At 44.0% G+C, this 21,963-nt stretch overlaps 2 protein-coding genes across 6 annotated transcripts in view; one reads left to right on the top strand and one right to left on the bottom strand.

Annotated features, from left to right (window-relative positions):
• The window catches only part of Arfgef1 (ADP ribosylation factor guanine nucleotide exchange factor 1), a 109,252-nt gene extending 96,762 nt beyond the window's left edge, over positions 1-12,490 (top strand). Inside the window, exon 39 of the mRNA XM_050142024.1 lies at positions 11,998-12,490. Coding sequence (XP_049997981.1) covers positions 11,998-12,057 — 60 coding nt within the window. The 3' untranslated portion in view covers positions 12,058-12,490. The remainder of the gene's footprint in view (positions 1-11,997) is intronic.
• Positions 614-21,963, bottom strand: part of Cspp1 (centrosome and spindle pole associated protein 1) — a 104,554-nt gene continuing 83,204 nt past the window's right edge. For all 5 annotated transcript variants that reach the window (XM_050142030.1, XM_050142027.1, XM_050142026.1 and 2 more), the window contains 12 exons: positions 18,358-18,507; positions 17,873-18,019; positions 17,140-17,244; positions 15,188-15,254; positions 14,603-14,720; positions 10,796-10,935; positions 9,434-9,574; positions 7,334-7,380; positions 5,690-5,753; positions 4,843-4,952; positions 2,979-3,117; positions 614-1,438 (listed from right to left, as the gene is read on the bottom strand). In XM_050142030.1, the coding sequence (XP_049997987.1) occupies positions 1,224-1,438; positions 2,979-3,117; positions 4,843-4,952; positions 5,690-5,753; positions 7,334-7,380; positions 9,434-9,574; positions 10,796-10,935; positions 14,603-14,720; positions 15,188-15,254; positions 17,140-17,244; positions 17,873-18,019; positions 18,358-18,507 (1,443 nt within the window). In that variant the 3' untranslated portion in view covers positions 614-1,223. The remainder of the gene's footprint in view (positions 1,439-2,978; positions 3,118-4,842; positions 4,953-5,689; positions 5,754-7,333; positions 7,381-9,433; positions 9,575-10,795; positions 10,936-14,602; positions 14,721-15,187; positions 15,255-17,139; positions 17,245-17,872; positions 18,020-18,357; positions 18,508-21,963) is intronic.

Genomic DNA, 21,963 nt, shown 5'->3' on the forward strand with positions numbered 1-21,963 from the left:
GGAAAAGGTTCCCCCTGCCTTCGGGGAGTTTGTAATGTGACATTTTGTAAAGGAGTCAATCCCAGCTATGCGATTAGTTAATTTCAAGAAAGGAGATGTTGTAGCCTTTGCCTCCACATCTCTTTAGAGCAGCCTTGTTCAAAGCAGGATAAATGGTAGAACTAAAAGCCATTTTGCTGTCTGCTGATCTAAGCCATCTCCTTATATGACTGGCAGTAGCATCCTCTCTCCAAAGAGAACACAGTCCTTCTTACTGTCAGTCAGACACTGACAGGAGAAAACTTATCAGTAGAGCAAAACTGAACATAAAAACTGCATGTAGCCCCAAACAAGAATACCAGAAATTTCTCATTTTTGGTAAACTCTTCTGTCCCTGGAAAAGTCAGAGAGGCAGTGGCTGGGTTGTCTTCAGCTGTCATCGTGGTGTGTACTGAAGATACCAATCCAAGTAAGGAATATTTTCTAGAAATTGAGCGAGTTTTTTTGTGAAGTATCATTTACTACTGATTAGCCCAGGGTCTCGGGAGTGGACAGAAGACCACTGCCTCTGTCTAGAGCTTTTTAGCCTCTAGAAACCTCAATTCTACTTCAAGTAAAGAAACTGACATTGGTAGTTAATAAAAATAAAACTTTATTTGTATCAAGAAATAGTGAAATCAGATAAATTAATAGCTGAGTATGCTTTATCAACATTAAAAATAAAATAGAGGCAGAAGATGTAACATTTAGTCATGGCTCATGGAGGTAAGATGGTCACAGCTCCTTGACTCCTATGGAATCTGTAGCTACAAAGGTCATGAGAATGAGTAGCTTGTGGGTCGCTCATTTACATAGCAGCTGGAACAGTCACACCTAAGAACTGTTTTCAGTACAAGCTAGCAGTGGCGAGTGTGCTAGTGAAAATGTGCTCTGCTTCACAGTCCTGTTAGCACTAATCTACCCCCTCTTAATGGCGAGCAGAATTGAATGCACATATGGTAGTTGAATCAAGAGTTCATTACCACTCATGTCAAAATTGCAAAAATAATTCTATACAATCATGTTATAAATCAATAATCAGGGATTTTATATACATTATATATGTAACATATCATCATGGGAAAATACACTTTATATATAGATAGAACATAAATAACTAATATTTAGGTAGGGCTATAAGCAAAACATTCAAGATAGAGCTCCTTACACCTAAAAGGCACTGCTGGGTCTAGAGAGGGTTTATTTTAAGCATGCGCAGCAGACAGTCCCTGCCAAGTAAAAGTGCCTGGCTTTCCAGGAACCCGCTGCTGCTGCTCCTCATTCAGCTGCTCTGCCATGAACCGTTTCAGAGTTTCAGAGGTGCCCGGGCGGAGCCAGGGCTCAGTTGCCACAGAGTTGGATCCATCCTCACCCAAGTGTCTCATGATGTCATCAGGGTCGACCAGTGAACTCTCGTCATCTACAGGAGGCAAAAGAGACAAGTCGGGTGGCCCGTGACATACACAGTGAACCTATAGTCCAGCCCATTAGAGCTCTGCATCTCTTTACAGAATCACAACTCCTCCCCACAACCACTATCCCTTTGGCAGTAGGAGTAGGAGCCCATGCATGAAAGGGGCTCTGTTGGGGGTGGGGAGAAATAAACTAACTCCATGGCACTGCAGCTACAAGAACTTTGAACTGTACCAAAGGAGACTCTACCAAACATGAGACGTTGACTGTAGAAATATAGACTATCTTATTTCGTGTCTGTTACCATTAGGAAAAACAGTGGACATGACACAAGACTTTAATTTAGCAAAGTTTGGGGAATACTTGTCCAGCCTTATAGCACTGATACAGGCATGTCAAAGGTCATTCAGAGGAAATTGCATCTGCACTAGTCTAAAATGGCCCATTAAGAGGGGACTTGTTCATTAGCCACATCTGATGTTACTTAAAGTCTATATATTTGACTTAATAAATATAAAATATGAAAAATCTGTCTTCCTACCCTGTGATGTCAATTTCTTTTTCTAAAAAAAAATGACATCTCCTGGCCTGGGTTAGCTCAGCAAAGGGGTGTGCACTCAGTTAATGGGCAATCAGTCCACATCGTACCACAAAGCTCCTGTTTGAAAGGACAGCGTTAAAACAAATAGTTTAGACGTCGAGAACCTGAAAAGAATCTTAAGCTTTTCTATCTCTTCTCAGATATATATAGCCTTCTGAAGTATTAGTTCAAGTCTGATTCTAAAACAAAAGGCGATTTTAGGTACACATTAAGGGAAAATGCTTTTTCATTATCTTCACTATCCCATGTTTTCTACAATATGAAATGAAAAGTACTATTCCCTCGGGGTTTACTGTGTCTGCGTGTTTGGTGGGAGAGTGTTTACTGGACTAGAGAGGTTTAAAAAGTTGTAACAACAAAAATACTGCAATGCAGTTTAACAGACCAAAGACTTCTGGAAACAGGCCACCCCACTAAAACAACCCTGACCATCATCCCAGGGACTGGCAGCCTGGTTTTTTTTGTTTTTACAAAGGATATGACACAGGCGGCAGAGAGGTCTGAAGCTGCCCTGTGCTTCATGGAAAGTTCCACCCAGAACCATTCATAGAATCAGCTGGTTGGCTTTGAATATTAACTGAAAACTATTTTTCTTTCTTCCTGGTGCAGAAAGCCAAGTAAAGGTAAATTTTTCCTTATAATACTACAGACTTACAATAAGATGTGTCACTTAAAACCCAAAGCTTCTGATCATTCCTTACTTCAGTAATTCTAAGTTGGCACTTTCCCTGATGAAGCACTGAGGATGAACTTCATACACACCACTCTTCTGGAGCTGCTATGGGTCTGCTCTTAAAGGGTACCTTCTAGTGCCAATAATCTGATGCAGGATTAACCTCAAGCCAGGATTAGCAGGCTAGTTATGTCCTTGACCATAAAACTCAAAGGATTTCAAAATTCTCATTTCCTCCAGATGTGCACTAGTCAGTGAACATCTGCATGGTACCTGTGTTAGTGGGTTTCTTCTGATGCTCATTTAGTCTTCTCATTCTGTCTTCATTTCTCGTTCTAAGCTGATCGATATTTACACTGGAGACAGATTTTAAAGAGAGACCATCTGGTGGTATGTGGAGCCGACTACTATCCTAAAAGAGAATTTAGAAACACTCCCAACAATCAATCAACATAGTTTTACCCTGGATTAATACCCACTATGAAGAGCAAAAGCGCAGCATATGGATCCTGTCTCTGCGAGGTCGGGTGAGACTGTCAGGGCTAAGAAGTAGCAGGTGATGACATAAATGCTGGCAAGCTGAATACGGTTCAGGAATTACAGGGCACAAAAGGAAAACACAAACAGTAGTAGCTGAGGGTTAGTGCTCAAGATAGTGTGTCACTGCCAGTGTGTCACTGCCAGGACAGACACACAAAGCGATAGAAGAAATTAATCATGGTATTTTTCTTAATAAAGACCAAACAAAATGCAACAGGGAAAGAAAACAGTCTTTTCTGTGAACAGTGCTAGAGAAAGAGTGTCTGCATGCTAAAGGAAGAATTCAGACTCCAAGATCCCATATGCAAAACTAGCTCAAGTATATCAAGTAAATCGTCATGGTTTTATATTAAACTAATTTCTTATGTAAGACCATCAGAAATCCAAATGATAAAACTGGCAATTTGGATCTTATTAAAAGTTAAAGCATCTATGCTTCAAAACCACCAAGATGATAAAGAACAATCTTTTTAATAGAAAACATTTGCAAATCTAACATCTGAATGAAATGTAGAAACCCTAAGTTTCACCAGTGAAGATACTACACACAATTTAAAAATGGATAAAGGGTCTTCAAAGCAGATCCACAACTGGCTAGGAAGCGCATGGGATAGTCTATGACATGGGCATTTTAGTAATGGAGAAATAGGAAATTCATATACTGCTATAAGTTAAAAATGTTTGAAAATGGTGACCATGTTTTGGGAAAATCCTTCAAAATGTTAAATTCATAGAGTGATCAAATAATCCAGTAATTCTGTTAGGTACACACTCAAGAGAAATAGGTAAAACAAAACAAAAACCCATGTGAGACTTGTACATGAATGCTAAGAGCCATCTTAGTCATGACAGCTAACATGTGACACTAACCCCAGTATTCATCACCTGTCGAATGAATGAGCAAACTGTAGTGTCTACACATGCTCAAGATGGATAGCCCTTGAGGAAGAACAAGAAATGTTTATATGAATATTTATATGAAATATGCAGGAAGGCAACATGGACCAACACTGATTAGTAGTTACCTAGGGCAAAGAAATGTGTCTACCTGATGAGGCTAGCCACGTGATTATGCTAGTTAGCAGACGGTTCTTGAGCTCCTGACTACTAGTGTATGTCCTATAAATGGGAATAAAGAGCTTCAGAAGCTGTCCAAAGTTGTCTACCCAAAGAGGAAGGATACCATCAGAACATGGTTTGTTGAAGCCTCCAACGCCTTGTATTAACTACACTGTAAAGCTGTGGAAAAGAACATGGGTTTGAATCTTAGCCCTCTTACCTATCGGGAAACTCACTTGACCAAATGGAGCTGCCACCATATTATTTCGAGGCCAATAGGCTTATGATAAACGCTATTGGTTGCTTTGTGTGGCTTCACTGAAGCCCATATATAGGGAATAAGATAAAGGATGAGGCACTAAGTTTAGCACTTATAGGAAAGGATAGCTCTGCCATTTGCAGATACGTACTTACCATTATAAGAGCTACAGGGTCCCACAATATCTGACAGCAGAACCAAGACTCAGACCACACCCACTTTTCAAAGCAACGCTTGAATCATCTAAACTGAGATGCGGAGGGAGACAGTCATACGTACAGAATCTAGTCCTTTCAGTTTGTTCCTCCTGCGCTCCCTTGCAGAGGGCAGCTGTGGCGGTGGAGGGAAGGCCTCCTCTTCAATGGCAGGGTAGGTCTCACCATAGGCACCTAACGGGGCCACACAAAGAGATCTTGAATCTTAGAGCTAAAGCTCAAGACTCTGAGGTCTTTTCTTTTAGTGCTTTATGGAGATGCTATTTAGTATACACGTTCAGTGATTTCTTCAGTGAAACTGCAGTTGGACAATCATGACTATCTAGAATTTCCACCATCTCAAATAGCTCCCTATGCTCACTGGCAACCACTCCCCAGGCCCAGTCCAACATTCTGTCCCCTAAGATTGCACAGAGTGGAATTCTACAACACAGTCCTTTGTGTCTGAGGCTCATGCACATCGCATTATATGGATGCATCAGACTTTGCCTCTGCACTTGCTAGTCGGTGAATATTGCTACCCAGCGGCACCCGAATGATACCACCTGAGGAATCTTCAGGTTCGTCTCTGTGTGGACATGATTTCTTTGGGATGGAAACTAGGAATTACTGACAGGTGTTATGGTGACTGCTCAGCATTTTGTGTGGCTGCCAAACTACTCTCAAAAATGGCTATGCCAGCCTGGCACAGCAGTGCACACTCACAATCTCAATACTCAAGAGGAGGAGGACCAAAGTTTGAGGTTGTCCTGGGCCACAGTGAGTTCCAGTTCAGCCTGTGCTACAAAGAGAAATCCTATCTTAAAGGTAGATACACGCGCGCGCGTGCACACACACACACACACACACACACACACACACACGGGAGGGGGTAAAATTTAACATAACACTGGTAACTTAAATACACTCACCAATAAAAGCACTATCAGATTCCAGTAATGAATTTTTTAAAAAGTCGTTAGTGTCATCTCTGGGCTAAATTTTAAAAAAAGAAAAAGAAAACAATAGTCACATGTTAATGGCCAAATTTTTAGTCTGGAGTAGGAAAATACGTCACACTAAGAGACAGCGGAGGTGTCTACTCTAACCCCCAACAAAACAACAAAGAGATGACAGGGAGGGCTGCTTCCCTCCTAACAACCACATCCTGGTATCCAGACAGCAGGAAGGCCTGATCTCACCCTGCTTGCAACTGACATTTACTAACTCCTTACTGCCCTCTTGTGGTTATCCATGAAAAGTGAATGAAGCCGTGAATCAAAACGTTAAGCACTGAGTGCTATTGAGGTTCTCCTGTCTCTTGAGTGGGTCAGAGTAGTCCGCTTCCTAAATTCTTCCGTGCTAGGAACTGGAGCTGTGTTACCAGTTCTGAAACGTGGGTAGATGACAGTCCCATGGAAAGTAGTTAAGATGCTGTCATGTACACACTAGCCCTCGGCACAGCAACCTCCACAGGCACACTACAGGCGCGGGATGACACACTGTAGGAAAACCATGAGCTTGGGCTTACTGTAGTGAGATCCCAAGTGGGAAGTTGTACGACATCCACTTTGTGTGTTATTAGGAGCCTACAACTTCCATGTGATCTCGGCACTGATCCGACATGCTACAGATGGATTAAGGCAGTGAGTTCTCTTGCTCCTGCTGACTTGTTTTTGTATACCTCATTCTTCCATATAGTGAACTAATATCTCCTCTGACCACCACTGAACTCCTGTGAGTCTGCTCTCCACGGGAGGCGTCTCACCACCCACACTGTGGATGGCCCGTCTGCTCCCCGCTCACCCTTGCTCCAGTCTTCCTCCAGGGACTGCCCTGTTCCCCAGCTACCTCCTCCATAACTGAAAGTCCAGCGGGGCCAACCCTCCAGCGCCCATTCCCTGCTCTCGCCTTCCCAGCAGCACCTCAGCAATGTGCCCCTCCTCTCAGAACAGAAGGCAAGCCTCCAGGGAAAAGCGATTTTTTTTTTAATACTCTCCAAGACTCCTGTACCCTGAACACACAACAGTTTCTGGCCCACGGAGCAAAGATACTGGTTGATGCAGCCTTCATACAATGTCACTTCAGGTAAGAGTAAGGTACCACTCTAGTTTATCTGCTGCTAACAACTCTGCAACCAGTGTGGCCGGGCTACAGCAGAGAACTTGTCAGTTCTGTGTTATCTCCCTTACCGTCACCCTGGACCACATTCCTACTTAATAGACAGTATACGGAACATATATGCCAAACCTATCTGGACCTTGTAAATATTGAGTCTTTGAACTGGTCCTCACAATAAGCACTGGGAAACTGAGGCATAAAAATTAAACAATCTGCCCACCTCCCCCAAATGACACAGCTAAGGACACCAGCTCAAGCCACGTGGGTGTTACGTGGCTTACCCATTACAGTCAATTTTCTCCACACATCTTAGCCACAGATCTTTGGACATTGCACTTGCAACTTAAATTACGTTTTAAATATAAAGAAGAATAGTATGGACATGTTCAGAATCTAGAATACTCATTTAACATAGGCCCCAAAATCTAACTTGAAAATGTGAATTGACTGCTTACCATTCTGTGCCCTTGTCCTTTCCCGTTGTAGACGGTGTCCAGATCAGCTGTAGTCAACAGAATACCGGGCAGACATTTAGAGAAGCTTAACAAATGGAACACATTTCAGATCTATTGCTAGCTTCTACTGAAAATTATTTTTACCTCACACACCACAACAGTCTTAGAAATGATGCTACTTGCTCATTAAATCTTATATCTATACTGGTAAATGACTCACTAATAAAATCTTTGTGAACTTTGATATCTAAGAAAAAATGAACACAGGATTTCTTTTTTTTTTAAATTTATTTATTTATTAAAGATTTCTGACTCTTCCCAGCCACCGCCTCCCATTTCCCTCCCCCTCCCCCAGTCAAGTCCCCCTCCCTCGTTAGCCCAAAGAGCAATCAGGGTTCCCTGCCCTGTGAGAAGTCTTGCTCCTGTAGTCTCTGCACAAAGCCATGCTTAACCAGGGGTTGGAGTACACTAAACTGTGGGCAGCCAGCCCTAGGTCAGTAGCCCAGGCATCTGCAGCACGGCAGCTTTCCCACATAGGAGTAATGGCTGCAGTGATGGCCCACATCCTTCCATCTTCATGACTTAGGCAGATGGATACTCGCAGTAAGAAATACCTGCACCTATCTGGGAACCATGTTAGTCTTAGATCCCACAAAATCAGACTTTTGACACTTAAAATTAGGTACCATGAGGAGGGATGCTGCTCTTGTACAGTGATTGTCCAAGTCTTGATCTACGAGCTCAGCCTAAGGGGTCAGCTCAGTTACTCCTGCCCGTCACACCTCCCGAGGTCAGGGACCTTCCTTGGAATCTGCAAGCCCTATCAGTCCACCAAGAAATGGTCTCAAGTTTCCAAAAACTAACCAGATCAAGCCTAATGACTGGTTTTCTTTGGCCACTCTCAATGGCCTGCAGGCTGGCAAAGAAGTGGGATATAGGGATATAGGTAAAGTCACAATGTCCATGTGTGCTCAGGAAGGCCCAGGGATGCTGAGACAACGCTACTCTACCTCTGTGCGCACTGACCCTGTGCACCTGCGAGCTCCACGTGGCTGTAGGCCTAGATCCCTTTACAGTGTTCACACCTGGCCTCTGACTTCTCTATCATCAGCCCCTTGAGAGCGGCAGCCTAGCTTGCTGCCCACCACATCCTGTCAGTGTCCTAATATCATTGGACTAGATTTAGATAACTGGAGAATTATACAAAAACATACACTCAAATCTGATACTCCACAGATTTTTGTCTTTTTTTTTTTTTTTTTTTTTTTTTTTTGGTTTTTCGAGACAGGGTTTCTCTGTAGCTTTGGAGCCTGTCCTGGAACTAGCTCTGTAGACCAGGCTGGCCTCGATCTCACAGAGATTCGCCTGCCTCTGCCTCCCGAGTTCTGGGATTAAAAGTGCACACCACACTGTGAACAGCTGTATCCCAAGAAGGGATACATGATGGCCCTTACTGGGCTAATGAGAGCACGCTATGAAACGTGTTCCTTTCCCAACTCTATGGCAAAGGCTCGCATGAGCATGGAGCTGCCAGTGCAATGGCCTGCCTGGGATTGAAGTCAATGCAAGAGACAGTAAAAGCCAAAAAGGCTGGACAGAGTGGCACATGCCCATTCTACGAGCCCTCAGGAAGCAGAGGCAGGAAGACGGCTCCAACTTCAAAGTCAGCCTAGTCTTCACAGTGAATTCCAGGTCAGCCAAGAAGATAGTCTTAAAAAAAAATTTTTTTTTTTTTTTTAAAAATGCTGGCAAGAGGGCTCAGTACACTGATTTTACAGGACAGGAGTTGGTTCCCGGCACCCACCTAGAGGCTCACAACTGCCGAGTTTGTTTCAGGGATCCCACACTCTCTTCTGATCTCTGAAGGTACCTTCACCTATGTGTATATGTCCCCCCAAAATAAATATATATGTATGCATGCATGTATGTATGTATGTGTGTATATATGTATATACATACATGTGTGTGTATATATGAAACCTTTTTTAAACAAATCTAGAAAACCAACTCCTGAACAGCTGGAGGAAGAAGGTGGCAGCGCCGTCTGCAGCAGCAGCGTGTGCAGTGCCAGCGTGGGCAGCAGCGGCGTGGGCAGCTTACCTCCCACACTGTCCTGCATTTTCAATCTGTTCAGTCTCTTCTGCTGCTCCCGGAGCAGAGCCTGCTGCTGAATCTCTAAGGTGTGATGGTCTCGGGGAGGATCTGGGTACAGTAATTTCAGATCCACTCGTGTTTCTGAATCTGGTGCAAAAATTACAGAACTAAGTTAAATCTTGTTTCCAACTGAGATTTAGACAAAAAAAAAAAATCTGTACCCACATTCTAAATATAAACTATGGCAGCAAGCATCCAAGATGTTGTTAAGAGAATGAACAGATTAACTGGTTTATAATTAAACAATGAATGAAATTAAGTTAAACTTATGCCTTTAGTTCTAAAACTGCTACCAGTTCAAGGTCACTTGGGCTAAACAGTGAGTTCTAGTTCAGCATGGCCTACAGCATACGAACCTGTCTCAGAAAAAAAAGCAGGGGGCTGGAGAGATGGCTCAGTGGTTAAGAGCATTGCCTGCTCTTCCAAAGGTCCTGAGTTCAATTCCCAGCAACCACATGGTGGCTCACAACCATCTTTAATGAGGTCTGGTGCCCTCTTCTGGCCTGCAGGCATACATGCAGACAGAATACTGTATACATAATAGATAGATTTTAAAAAAAGAAAAAGAAAAAAAAGCGGGGGGTGGGGATTAAAATGACCTATCAAGCCCTGAAAAGGGATTGAGGACAGCTGCATGTGCCTGAGTGACCAGTGCGAAGGCTGAAGCTAATGGTCACAACAGTATCGACTTTGACCCTCTATAGGGTGCACTGTGGGAACGGAAGGGAAAAGAGGAAGGGAGGGGCGAACAGGTATAGCCAAGGACTTTCAGGTCTGTGAAACTGTTCTGTAAGATCCTACAATGGTGAGTACACGTAATCACACAGCTATCCGAGCTGAGCGAATGCACACAGAAATAAGCCCGAAGGCAAACCATGCGCTGAGAGAGAACGCTATATCCATCAGGCTGGTCAGTCCTCACACTGTGTGCCTCTCAAGTGCAGGTGGCCACAATGGAGGGGCTGTGCACGGGCAGAGGCAGGGATCACATGGGAACTCTGGGCCTTGTTGGGAGAAAGCTCAGCGGTACAGCACTTCACCAGACCCTCAGCTTCATCACCAGCATTGGGGAAAAAATTAGGTAGCAATCTTGATTGCAAATCAGAACCTCAGTCAAAGCACATTACAGCAGACATAAGAGGACACAAAGCTGATGTTCCCTAATGAAAAAACTTTACATAAACTTGGCAGTATTATAATGAAGTCCCCAGAACAAGCAACTGACTGCTTGTGTGATGGGCTTTAACCTGCCCTGCCCCACGATGTCACCTAGAGCATAGCAGAGTCAACATGGCAGCTTAGGCTCACCTCTCTCTTTGAGCTCATTGAAGTCATGGATATTCTGGAAAGTATTAGCATCCAAGGCCTTCGGCGATGGTCTTCTGACAGGAGCTTGTACCCGATGTCTAGCCATGTCAAATATGTCCATGGGATTCCTCTCTCTTTTCCTAGAAATGACAAGCCATGATCAATATTCCTTATGGCTCGGAAACAAGGGCACATTCAAGTCACTGTGAAAGCAACTTGGCATCTTTCACCACGGTTATTACATGAATTTCAACAGTCCCGCTCTGCTGATCCCCTGTGCTAAAACCTAAAGACTTTATAAGCGCATGGTGTCACCTGCCTGCAACCCTAGCATTCTAGAGTTCAAGGCCAGTTTAATGTCAGCCTGAGCTACATGAGACCCTGTCTCAAAAAAAAACAAAGATCAGGCATGCTACTTTTTAGCAGTTGGATTTTAATGCCTTCATCTATAAAAATCTGTGCATTTGAATCATGCTGTGAGGAGAGAATTAAGAGAGATGTGAAGGACCGTGCACAGTACATACATGAATCCGGTGTCGGTCTAAAGTAGAAACTGCACACAGAACATGCTTCCGATGCTCGGCTCCACACTGAGGGAACTGTACCGTGACTCTACAAAACCCTCCCAACAGCCTGGGCTACACGAGCTCAACAGTACTCTAGGGGTGAACATGCCGGAAGAAAGCTTTCGCTAAGGGTTGGCTGTTGTCATTTGCCCAAAGGAAATGGATAGAGATATGGAAACTCACTCTGAAAATAAAAACTAAATACCAATTAGTACTTCCTTCAACACTGGACCCCCTTCTCTCTCTCCCTCCTCCTCTTCCCCCCCCCCTCACTCTCCCTCTCCTGTCTCTCCTCTCTCCTGTCTCTACCCCACCTCTGTGACACAGGGCCTGTCTGTATCCCTAGCTGGCCTGAAACTCGCTATGGAGACCACATTAGTCTTGAATTCATAAAAGATCTGCTTGCCTCTCCCTCCCAGCATTTCGATTAAAGGATGTGTGTCACCAAAGCCAACATCTATCTTTCAAGAAAGAAAGAAAGAAAGAAAGAAAGGAGGGAGGGAGGGAGGGAGGGAGGGAGGGAGGGAGGGAGGGAGGGAGGAAGGAAGAAAGAAAGAAAGAGAATCTAAGTTATAGTCATAAACAATTGGACATGAAAAGCTGGGGTCCTTTCATGGGGTTTCCTTTTCTCTCAAGGAATGTTTCAAAGGGCACAGCACAGCCCTGCCACAGCTGGCTCAGATCCCTGCCATGTAACTAGGAGGACAATTTGAAAGAAAGCTCTGAAAAGACCCGCATCTGGCTGCTGTGAAGGAAACCTCTGAAAGCAGAGCCCTGCTGCAGAGACGGATCAGCATCAGACCTGGGAGGGCTGGAAGTTGCGGGTCCAGAGGCTAACCACCTTATCTTGGGCTAAGTTCTGGGCCACTGGAGCAGCATTCCTTGCCTCCCTCCGTACAGGAACACCTTGCAACAATAAATAAAAGCCTTTTTGCAATCATTTAACTTAGCAGAACACTAGTTTCTGTCGACCCAAGAGCTAAGGATCCCATCAGAGCACATCTTAGACCTGTGGAAAAGCTTCCCCGGGCTACACCCCTCTCTGATGTACCCACCAATGCATTTTAAATTTACCTTGATGTATGACTTTCTATGTTCTGTAAAACTATAAAAATGTCACGAAGATGTCTCCACATGAAACAAGGAAACTTAGGGTAACCTAAATCTGTGCTCCCAGGCCATGAGCAATCAGAAATGGTTCCAGAATAAACAATTTCCTATTCCTTTAAGACGAGAGCTGTGGTTTTTGCATTGACAGCAGCAAATCTACAAAGACTCATTAAGACAATCACCAAAAGAAGCTGCTGGGAGACATTTACATTGGACCCCTATCAGCTTCCATAATACTAATAAGTAAGTAAGAAGATTTGTTTACAATTAGGTTGTTAGATCACATTTGCATGTGGTCTGTATCTTATTTGTTCTGTGCCCGACACATGGGGAGCTTGATAATGCAGTAAAATGAAAAAGAAATTCTTTTTATGAAGCTGCTCTATGAAATTAGAACAAAGAACCAAACATTACATGTCTCTGTGGTACATATTAAAAATTCTATCAGTAATGTGTTTAACAGACCACTGTCGAAGTTATCATAATTCCAACTCCTAAAAGTTAAAATTCAAGGCTCACAAAACTTAACCCATGCCTGTCTTTTTTTAAAAAATATTTGTTTATTATGTATATAATATTCTGTCTTTGTGTATGCCTGCAGGCCAGAAGAGGGCATCAGACCTCATTACAGATGGTTGTGAGCCACCATGTGGTTGGTGGGAATTGAACTCAGGACCTTTGGAAAAGCAAGCGATGCTCTTAACCTCTGAGCCATCTCTCCAGCCCCCCCCCCCCCATGCCTGTCTTTACTCTGATGGAGCTACCTGACAGTACTGGAACCATATGGTGAGGGTCAGCATCGCCAACAACACAGTGCTGTGTGCACTCTTGGCAGCATGCCATGGGAGAGCAGCTCCTCGTCTACGTAATATTCCCCAGCCTGTCCAGTCAGAGGGCAGCTCACACACTCTCACACTAAGGAGTACAAAGAATCTCTGGCCAGGATGGAGAAACTTTCAGTCATGAATTACAGGCTGAAAAAAATCCAAGACCAGAGGTGACAGAGAGCCATGAAAACAAGAAACAACACTGAGACTTGTATGAGACACCTGGACAGAGACAGGACATTAAAAAAAGAAATCCAGAAAGGATGATTTAAATAACAATAACATTTCGATGTTGTTGTGTAACAATTTCTTCTCAAATGGGGAGCTCCTTAGGCAGGAAGGTAAACAGCTTCAAATAGCTCAAGGAAGTCCCTGAAACTGACCAGACTCACTAGGCCCCTCCCTGTCATAGTAAGCAATAAAAGTCAAGGGAACACAGGTACAAAGAAGCCGCTCATACACAGAGGGGCAAAAAAAAAAAAAAAAAAAGCCCAGCCGCCCAGAAGAAGCTGAGCTGCCTGGAAGAGGTTCAGACTAACTGAAGCACCAGGAAGGACCCTTCGACCTGCCGAGCGGCCTGTAGGTGCAGTGTGCTCCAGGATCCCTGCTCTGTGACACGGGCTGCTATGTTGGGGTGGCTTTGGTGATGCAGCTGTCTGTGAGTCACTTCTGCTCCGCTAAGCAACCCCAATGAAACTCACTGGTTCAGCAAGTTGTACATTATTGGTATCTGTCCTCTGGACTGTCGTGGGCTCCCAATCTGGGGTGAGTAGATGTGCGTGTTGTGTCTCCCCAGTAAAAATTCTGTCACACAACAAATGTCAGCCTCAAACATATGCTTGTAATGCTAAGATATTAATGACACAGAGAGCCAGATGGTGGAAGCCTAGCTGTACATATGATGTTCCCAACTTTTCTATCAGATTATCCCCAGACAGAAAGCTTATTTTTAAAAGAAAGGATTGCTGTTCAGTAGCCCAGAAACAATCTTCAAGCTCCCGGAAGACTAACCTACAGAGCAGAAGCCTTGTTTAGAGAAGCTGAGCCATTTAGCTGTAACAGCAGCTTTGCTTTGCTTTGCTAGGAAATGAGTATTAACCAAAAAAAAAAAAAATTATTGAAGGAAAATCTAAAGATAATCATAAACCACACTGTGTGCAATCATCTCAGCCTTGGAAGTCTCCATTCCTGTCTCATTTCCCTGAAGGAGCTAGATTTTACATCTCATTTTCAGACAACACAGGAAGGGGCAGGAGGCTCTAAGGTGAACCCAGCCCTATTCCAGGAAGACGCAGGCAGAGCACCTGAGAGGGACTGCGTCCTCACTGTCCAGCCGCAGCAGCCGGCCCTGCAGCCGCCTCTCCTCGCTGCGCAGCTGCTTCCTCATCTCTGACAGCTCCATGATGACGTTCTTCTTCTCCTCTGCAGGTTCCCGGGGAAGAGTTAAAATATACTGAGGTAAGTTTTACAAAAGACACTTGTGTGTTTTAAATATATATGCACGCATCATAATGAACATCATTAAGACCCACAATGAGTCTTGATAAACGCGGAGATTCTCGGGCGCACAGAGAACTACAAGGGCAAAGCAAAGGGGGGTTTGCACACTCAAAGCTGACTGTCATGGCGGCTGTACAAATTACACATGAGAAAACACCTAAAGTCACAAGCACAAAAGCCAAAAATGCAAATAAACAGGTTCAAACTGGTGAAAACCTGCTGAGTCTGTCTGTAGAGTGTACCACTATAATTTGTGCAGGATGCGATGGGGGACGGGGAGAGTAGACATAGCACTTTTCCCTCGGTTTTTGCAAGTTCCTGCAGTTCTGTAATTACTTTGGGATGATTGGAAGAAGTAAATATCCTGTAGAGTGCAGTGCACTGCCTACCCTCTGCCCGGAGTTGGTTCTTCCTGGCAGGCACCGGAGGAGACTGGGCCCTGGACATGGCGCTTTCCTGTGAACAACAGACACGGTCAGCGTTTCTCCTCTGTCCCTCGGTGTGAAAGGAAACCAATGCCACACTGTAAAACGCATCTACATCTGTTGACCCTGGTCTGTGCGAGGCTCCTGCCCCTGGCCAATGGGAATCCCTTCCTCTGTATGCTGTGACTGCGAAGGGTCTCCATCTCCTACAATTACCTCATTTTCCCAACCTCTCCTAAGTCTACATCTTCCTCCCAGCCTGTGCACAGCCGCCCCCTTCCCTCGCCATCAACTGGTCACGGGATCTTCCCTTCAGTAGTAACAGCAAATGCAGGGCTGGGAGCTGGCTAAGCAGTTACGAGCACTTCCTTCCTTCCCCACTCACCCTGATGCTCAGCTCTGCTTCCACATGCATCACTTCAGCACCAAACAAAGCGACCCCCACGTCACATGCTCACTCGGCCATTTTATCCTGAATGTTCTTGACAGCTAACAACTAACATCGCTGACACTTTGTCTGCCTATAGCTCCTCCTGTTCACACACTGTTAATTTCCTCAAACTTCTGTCCTCAGCCCTGTTCCCTACACCATCTGTATACTTCCCCTGCACGATCAAATTAACTTCGTAAGCACCAATGCTAACTGCTTCCCAAACCACAAATCTAATCCAAAATGCCTTCCTCAGCCACAACTCAATTTTCGAACTCCAATCTGTATAGTCATCACCAGAAACCTGAAAATTCCCCGTGACCACTACCAACATGCACTTGTGTGCCCAGATCTCTCCTCAAGCTGATCCCTCCTCGGTCCCTTGTTTTCAGCCCGCAGTCTCCCCCGCCCCTGAGAACACTACACGAGCACAAGCGCCCACACGGCTCTACTTTAACATTACAAGGACCATGGTGCAACTCCTACCACAGAACGTATGGACCAGACTCTCAGAAGCAGAAACCAAGAAAATGTTCTTCTAACACACTTCTAGGCTTGTTCTGGTAGTTCATATCTTTGCAATCCACAAGCCCATGGAGCAAAACCAAAGCCCACAACACCCCCACCCCAACACACTGCATAGAGTCTGCACTCCCTGCTCCTTTGCATAAGCACATCACCAGGCCAGGCCAAAGCAAACCATACAAGATTCCACATGGCGTGTCCCGCCCTCTATAGCTTGCAGGCACTGAAAGTTCTTGCCTTCTTTGGGTTTTACAGCAAATTCCTGCTGGTTGCTCAAGCACCAATTTAAAGGCTAACTTTCCTGGCTTCCTTTTGTCTGTAGATCAGTCTAAAACATAAAGGACTCGGCAGATATAACCAGAGCTGGTTAGCGACTCCCCAAGTGTGACCACAGCTAGTTAGAGACTCTGCAAGAGTAACCACAGCTAGTTAGAGACTCCTCAAGTGTAACTACAGCTAGTTAGAGACTCCCCAAGTATAACCACAGCTAGTTAGAGACTCTGCAAGTGTAACCACAGCTAGTTAGAGACTCCACACCTACAACTACAGCTAGTTAGAATATATTTTTCCCAGAAGACTTTTTAGCCTGGCAAGGTGGTAATCCCAGCACTCAGGAGGCAGATGCGAGCAGATCTCTGTAGGTTCAAGGCCAGTCTAGTTCATATAGCGAATTCCTGGATAGCCAGGACTACAGAATGAGACCCTGCCTCACAACAAACAAATAACAACAACAACCAAAAAAAAAGGGACATTTTTCAGGAGCTGAGACAAATAAATAGCGTTTGCTTTAACAGACTACGGCTTACTAATTATGCCTGAATTGAATAAGAATGAAGCTTTAGGGCACCACGTGCTATCAGTTACAACTCTAGCAATAGGCAAACTAAGGAAAACATTAGGAAATTTCACAAAGTACCCCATCTCAAATAACTGAAGATTAACTCTAAGAAAAAGTACATACGTGGATGAAGGAACTTATGATGGTGTCAACGGAAGGAGGTCTTTGGAGTTTGCTTGCAATTTTGTTCTGAAGAGCAGGAACTACAGGAGAAGGCTGTCTCAAATGCTGCAAAAAAAAAATCTTGCTGTAAATACATTTCATTTTCACATGCAAAGAATATATTCAACAGTCACAGACCATTTAAGTTCAGATAATTTTGTCTTTAATAAAATACTATTTACAAAATAGTCAAATTATTTCAGTTGTGTGAGATCAAATTAGGTTTCTGGAGAAGAGAACCCTGTCTAGTAATTGTGATTCATGATTCATGTACCAACTCTTACCATCAGCCCTGTGCATCCGAAAGCAGTCTTTTTGGTGAATTACATTTAATATCCAATATAATACATAAAACAAAGAATCACTAGATAAATGAAATTCACGCCCAGTATTTTTGTTAGTCTATTTAGCAGCCAGTGACTCTGGTGAGCTGCTGTGAGCCGGAGCCCAGAGTCCACTGGTTCCGCCTGCAGCCACATCTTAGGCCGCACAGCTGAACACAGGACCACAGTATCAAGACTGAAATGGCCACTCATTAGGTGGCAGCAGCTCACAAACGAAGGTCAACGCAGTGTCAGCACTGGGCTGAAAGGCCAGGGCAGATGGCAGCACCCTCTCCCCACTTCCCTACTGCTCCAGCTCTGCCAGGCACCTCTCCGCTGTCCGGGCTGACCTGTCTCCACCTGAGACATACCTTGCTCTCATCCCCAGTCATATTTTCTCTCTCATAGTAGTGCTGAAGCTGCAAGTTATGTTTTTCTTCCTCTTCCTTCTTCTTTCTTTCTGCTTCTTTTCGTCTCTCTTCAGCTAACCGAATGAGTTCTTCATTTTTGAGCCTTTGCTTTAAAATTTAAAAAGACACACCTCTTGCATACATTTGCAGCACATTTAAAAATGTGTTACTTTATTTGTCTAAAAGTAAAAATTGAATACACAAAAGACACAGCGGTCTATAAAATGAAGGCACTATCTACTGAACAAAGCAGCAGACATCTTCTATCAGTCTACAGTTAAAAGCAATTTGTCTCTTTCTTAAATTAGTAATTGATCCCAACAAAGTAACACACAATGACGTTAACAACGGGGTACTTTAAAGACGGATCTCAGGAGAGCAGCTCTCTCACGCAGTAACGAAAGCTTCTCACGTCAACAGAACATAAATGCTTCCCTTGGACACACCTCCTCCTCCTTCTCCCTCCTCCTCTCCTGCTCCTCCTTGTATTCCTGCTGGATCCTGGCCCTCTGCTCCGCAAGCCGCTTCTCTTCCTTCTCTTCCGCAATTCGCAGTCGCTCGCGCTCTGCTTCTTCCCTTTGTCTCTTTTCCTCGATCTGAAGAATTAGGATTAGTTATTGTTATGACAAACTACCGACACGTTAGAATATCACTTTTCCCTGGACTCTTACAGACTCCAAAGGTATGCCTTCTGTCCGCAAGGTCCTCGGTTTGGGGTGCCCTGTATTTGACTAGGAAGGGACATGATACTGTTAAAAGCTACTAGCCAATTGCCATGTCTGCTCAACATGGACTGTGTGAACTTAGAAATGGACGTGTCCTCAATTTTCTCACCTACGAGGAGTTGCTATGTTCACTTCTCAAGAGTGTTCAAAGAATTACAATGAGACGATAAAGAGCATATTGGTCCTTCCTGTGTATAGTGCTGAGTAAAGTCTGAGGCTGCACTGTTCTACAACGACCACTACCTCAATGTACTTGGAGAGAATTCCCACACAAGAGGTAACTGAGCACGTTGGTCTCTTTAGGAAAGAACCATTTCCTCACAATGCTTTCTTTCCTCCCCACTGGCCAGTTAAGAACTGAAAGCTCAGCTCAGGTGTAGAGCCTGCTCAGCAGGCACAGACCCTGGGCCCAAGCCCAGGCGTGTGCAGAGGCTGCAGACAGGACAGCAGAGCATCAGGCCTGGATGGAAGGAACCATAACCTCTACAGATGAGGCACCAAAGACGGTAGGATGAGTTTAAAAAACAAAACAAAACAAAAAAACCTTTCAATTTTCTGGAGTTCTGAGACAAGGTCTCACTCTGAGGTTGGCCTTGAAGTCCCTAAGTAACCCCAGGATGGCCTCAAACTTAAGGTGATCCTTCTGCCTTAGCCTTTCAAGTACTAGAGTCCCAAGTGTGTGCTGCCAAGCCCAGCTGGTACTGTGTAATTATGATTATCTTAAGGTTATCAACAAATATGGAATCTTACAGATTATCATTAATACCATTTACAGATCTCATTTAAATACTTTTTTGAAATTAAAATACAATTATACCATTTTCCCTATCCTCCCTCCATCCTCCTTTGCTTTAATTCATGAATATATATATAAAGAATATATATACATATATATATATATGCATGTGCGCTCGCACACACGTAGTTGTACTCAGTCCATATGATGTTTGCATGTGTATGATTCCAAGACTGACCACTTAGCACTGGATAAGTAACTGGCAGGTCCTTCCCTAAAGACAATTATTTCTCCTGTTCTCAACATTCCTTAGCTACCTGTACTTCTCTGTCTAGGGTTGGGGCCTCTAAGATTTTGTCCTTCTGTGTTAGCATGTCTACTGGTGTTCATCTTGTCCAGACCTTGCTCAGGCAGCCATGTTGATTCAAGGATAATCTCAGAAAGATTGTAAGACCAAGAAAAACGGGAAGTTTGTTGTGAGACTGTGTCTCCTAGAGACACCACTCTCGACTTTACATTTTTAACATAGAATTTTTATGCAGTCTGAAGTTCCTGTAGCTTTAAGGTTGCATGCTGTCAATATTTTATATAATGAGAACTTGAATCTTCCTATGTGAACTATGAGTTACATCCTTTCCTGATACTCTGACACATTGCAGTGTGTACGCAGATGCTCACAAGGACAGGTCCAGAGAAAACACTGGTGAAGCAACAGAACCTGACACGTTAGACCTGGATCTTTTCTCTCCCCTTCCAGGAGAAAAAAAAAATTCCAGAGAATAACTGCAAAATTAAAATCAAATACTGCTAACATGTCAGGAATTAACAGACCACACATCTGGTGTCAAGAGACGTGCTCAGCTCCCAAGGTCCCAATGAGGAGCGGAAGGAGGGAGAACATGAGCAAGGAAGTCAGGACCACGAGGGGTGCACCCACCCACTGAGACAGTGGGGCTGATCTATTGGGAGCTCACCAAGGCCAGCTGGACTGTAACTGAAAAAGCATGGGATAAAACCGGACTCTCTGAACATGGCAAAAAATGAGGGCTGATGAGAAGCCAAGGACAATGGCACGGGGTTTTGATCCTACTTCATGTTCCGGCTTGGTGGGAGCCTAGCCAGTTTGGATGTTCACCTTCCTAGACCAGGATGGGGAGGGGGGAGGACCTTGGACTTTCCACAGGGCAGGGAACCCTGACTGCTCTTTGGACTGGAGAGGGAGGGGGAGAGCAGTGGAGGGAGGGGGAGAAAGGTGGGAGGAGGGGGAGGGAAATGGGAGGCTGGGAGGAGGCGGAAACTTTTTTTTTCCTTTTCTCGATAAAAAAAAAAAGACGTGCTCAGTGTTTTGTAAAGAAGAACGCTATCTTAAAAAAAAAAAGAACGCTATCTTCTAGTCAGTTTTCAAGCTATGTAACACAAAAATACTTTATAAAATACACTAATTTTAAATTAAATGTTTGATTGAATTATTAAAATTCCTTAAATTTATTTTAAAGCTGTATTTAAAAATCACAAACGTTACTCAATCTGGAGAGCATCAAGGCCTCTTGTGCACCAGCTATGCCTTCTTGTGCAGACCCTGCACTAAAGCATCTTTTCTCGCCTCTAGGAACAAATCTGCACATTTCAAAACATTTATTTCAGTTCTTAAGCTTCAGGTTTTGTCATGTAAGATATTATTGAAAGGAATAATAAACACCACTTGGTTATTTTGCATTTCCTTAGAATTCTGTGTTCGTTTTGATTGAAGACAAAATGGATTTTGTGACCACTAAGAAAAACAATTGAGAAATCACCATTCAAGAGCAGTCTATTCCTACATGCACTGAGGATTTGCAGGGAGGGCACTGAGGACCAAAAGGACAGTCAAAGCCTCCTCTCTTTCCAGAGCATGTCCGTGTGCTACCCAGACAGGCTCCACAGGTCACCTCTGCAGCTATGGACAATCCAATCACCCATGCTTAGCTGCATGTCCTAAAATAGAGACTTTCTCTAGAGAGTCTGAAATTTAATAACACACTACATCTAAAAGTATTCTGTGAATAAAGTGATTTTGAAATCCTAGAACATTTGATAATTATACCTCACTCCATGGCAGACATGCTAAATAAAATAAACTTCTATTTTGAGTTGTTGTCGTCATGGTAACAGAACCACCACAAGCGCCTTCAAGTTCAGCAGCTGATTCTGTACCACCCTCCACCTGCTGACTGAGTGTCTGATACCCGTGGGGCTTCTGCTACCTGTCATGTTCTCTGTCAGTCGGTTCTATACATGCCCTGTCGCTACTCTAATAACATGCCCATGCTTCTGGTCTACCCAGTGCTCCGCTGATAACATCCTAACATGAATGCCAGAGCACACCTTCTTAAGACTACCTTAATGCCACTGCACCACGGAGAGTGCACAACACCTAAGAGCAGAACACGTTCAACTGTGATTCATGAGGACTGAGGAGCAGGCTGGGAACAAATTAGCCTTAAATGTCAGGCTAAGGACTCTAGACATTTTCTGTAAGCAGAGAGGCAGTCAACTGTACCAGACTTTGAGGGGAAAAAAAAAAAAAAAACAGTATGTAAAAAAAAAAAAAA

Source organism: Alexandromys fortis, unplaced genomic scaffold, assembly GCF_014885135.2.
Source record: "Alexandromys fortis isolate MF-2015 unplaced genomic scaffold, M_Fortis_MF-2015_v1.1 scaffold_41, whole genome shotgun sequence".
NCBI classification, from domain to species: Eukaryota; Metazoa; Chordata; class Mammalia; order Rodentia; family Cricetidae; genus Alexandromys; species Alexandromys fortis.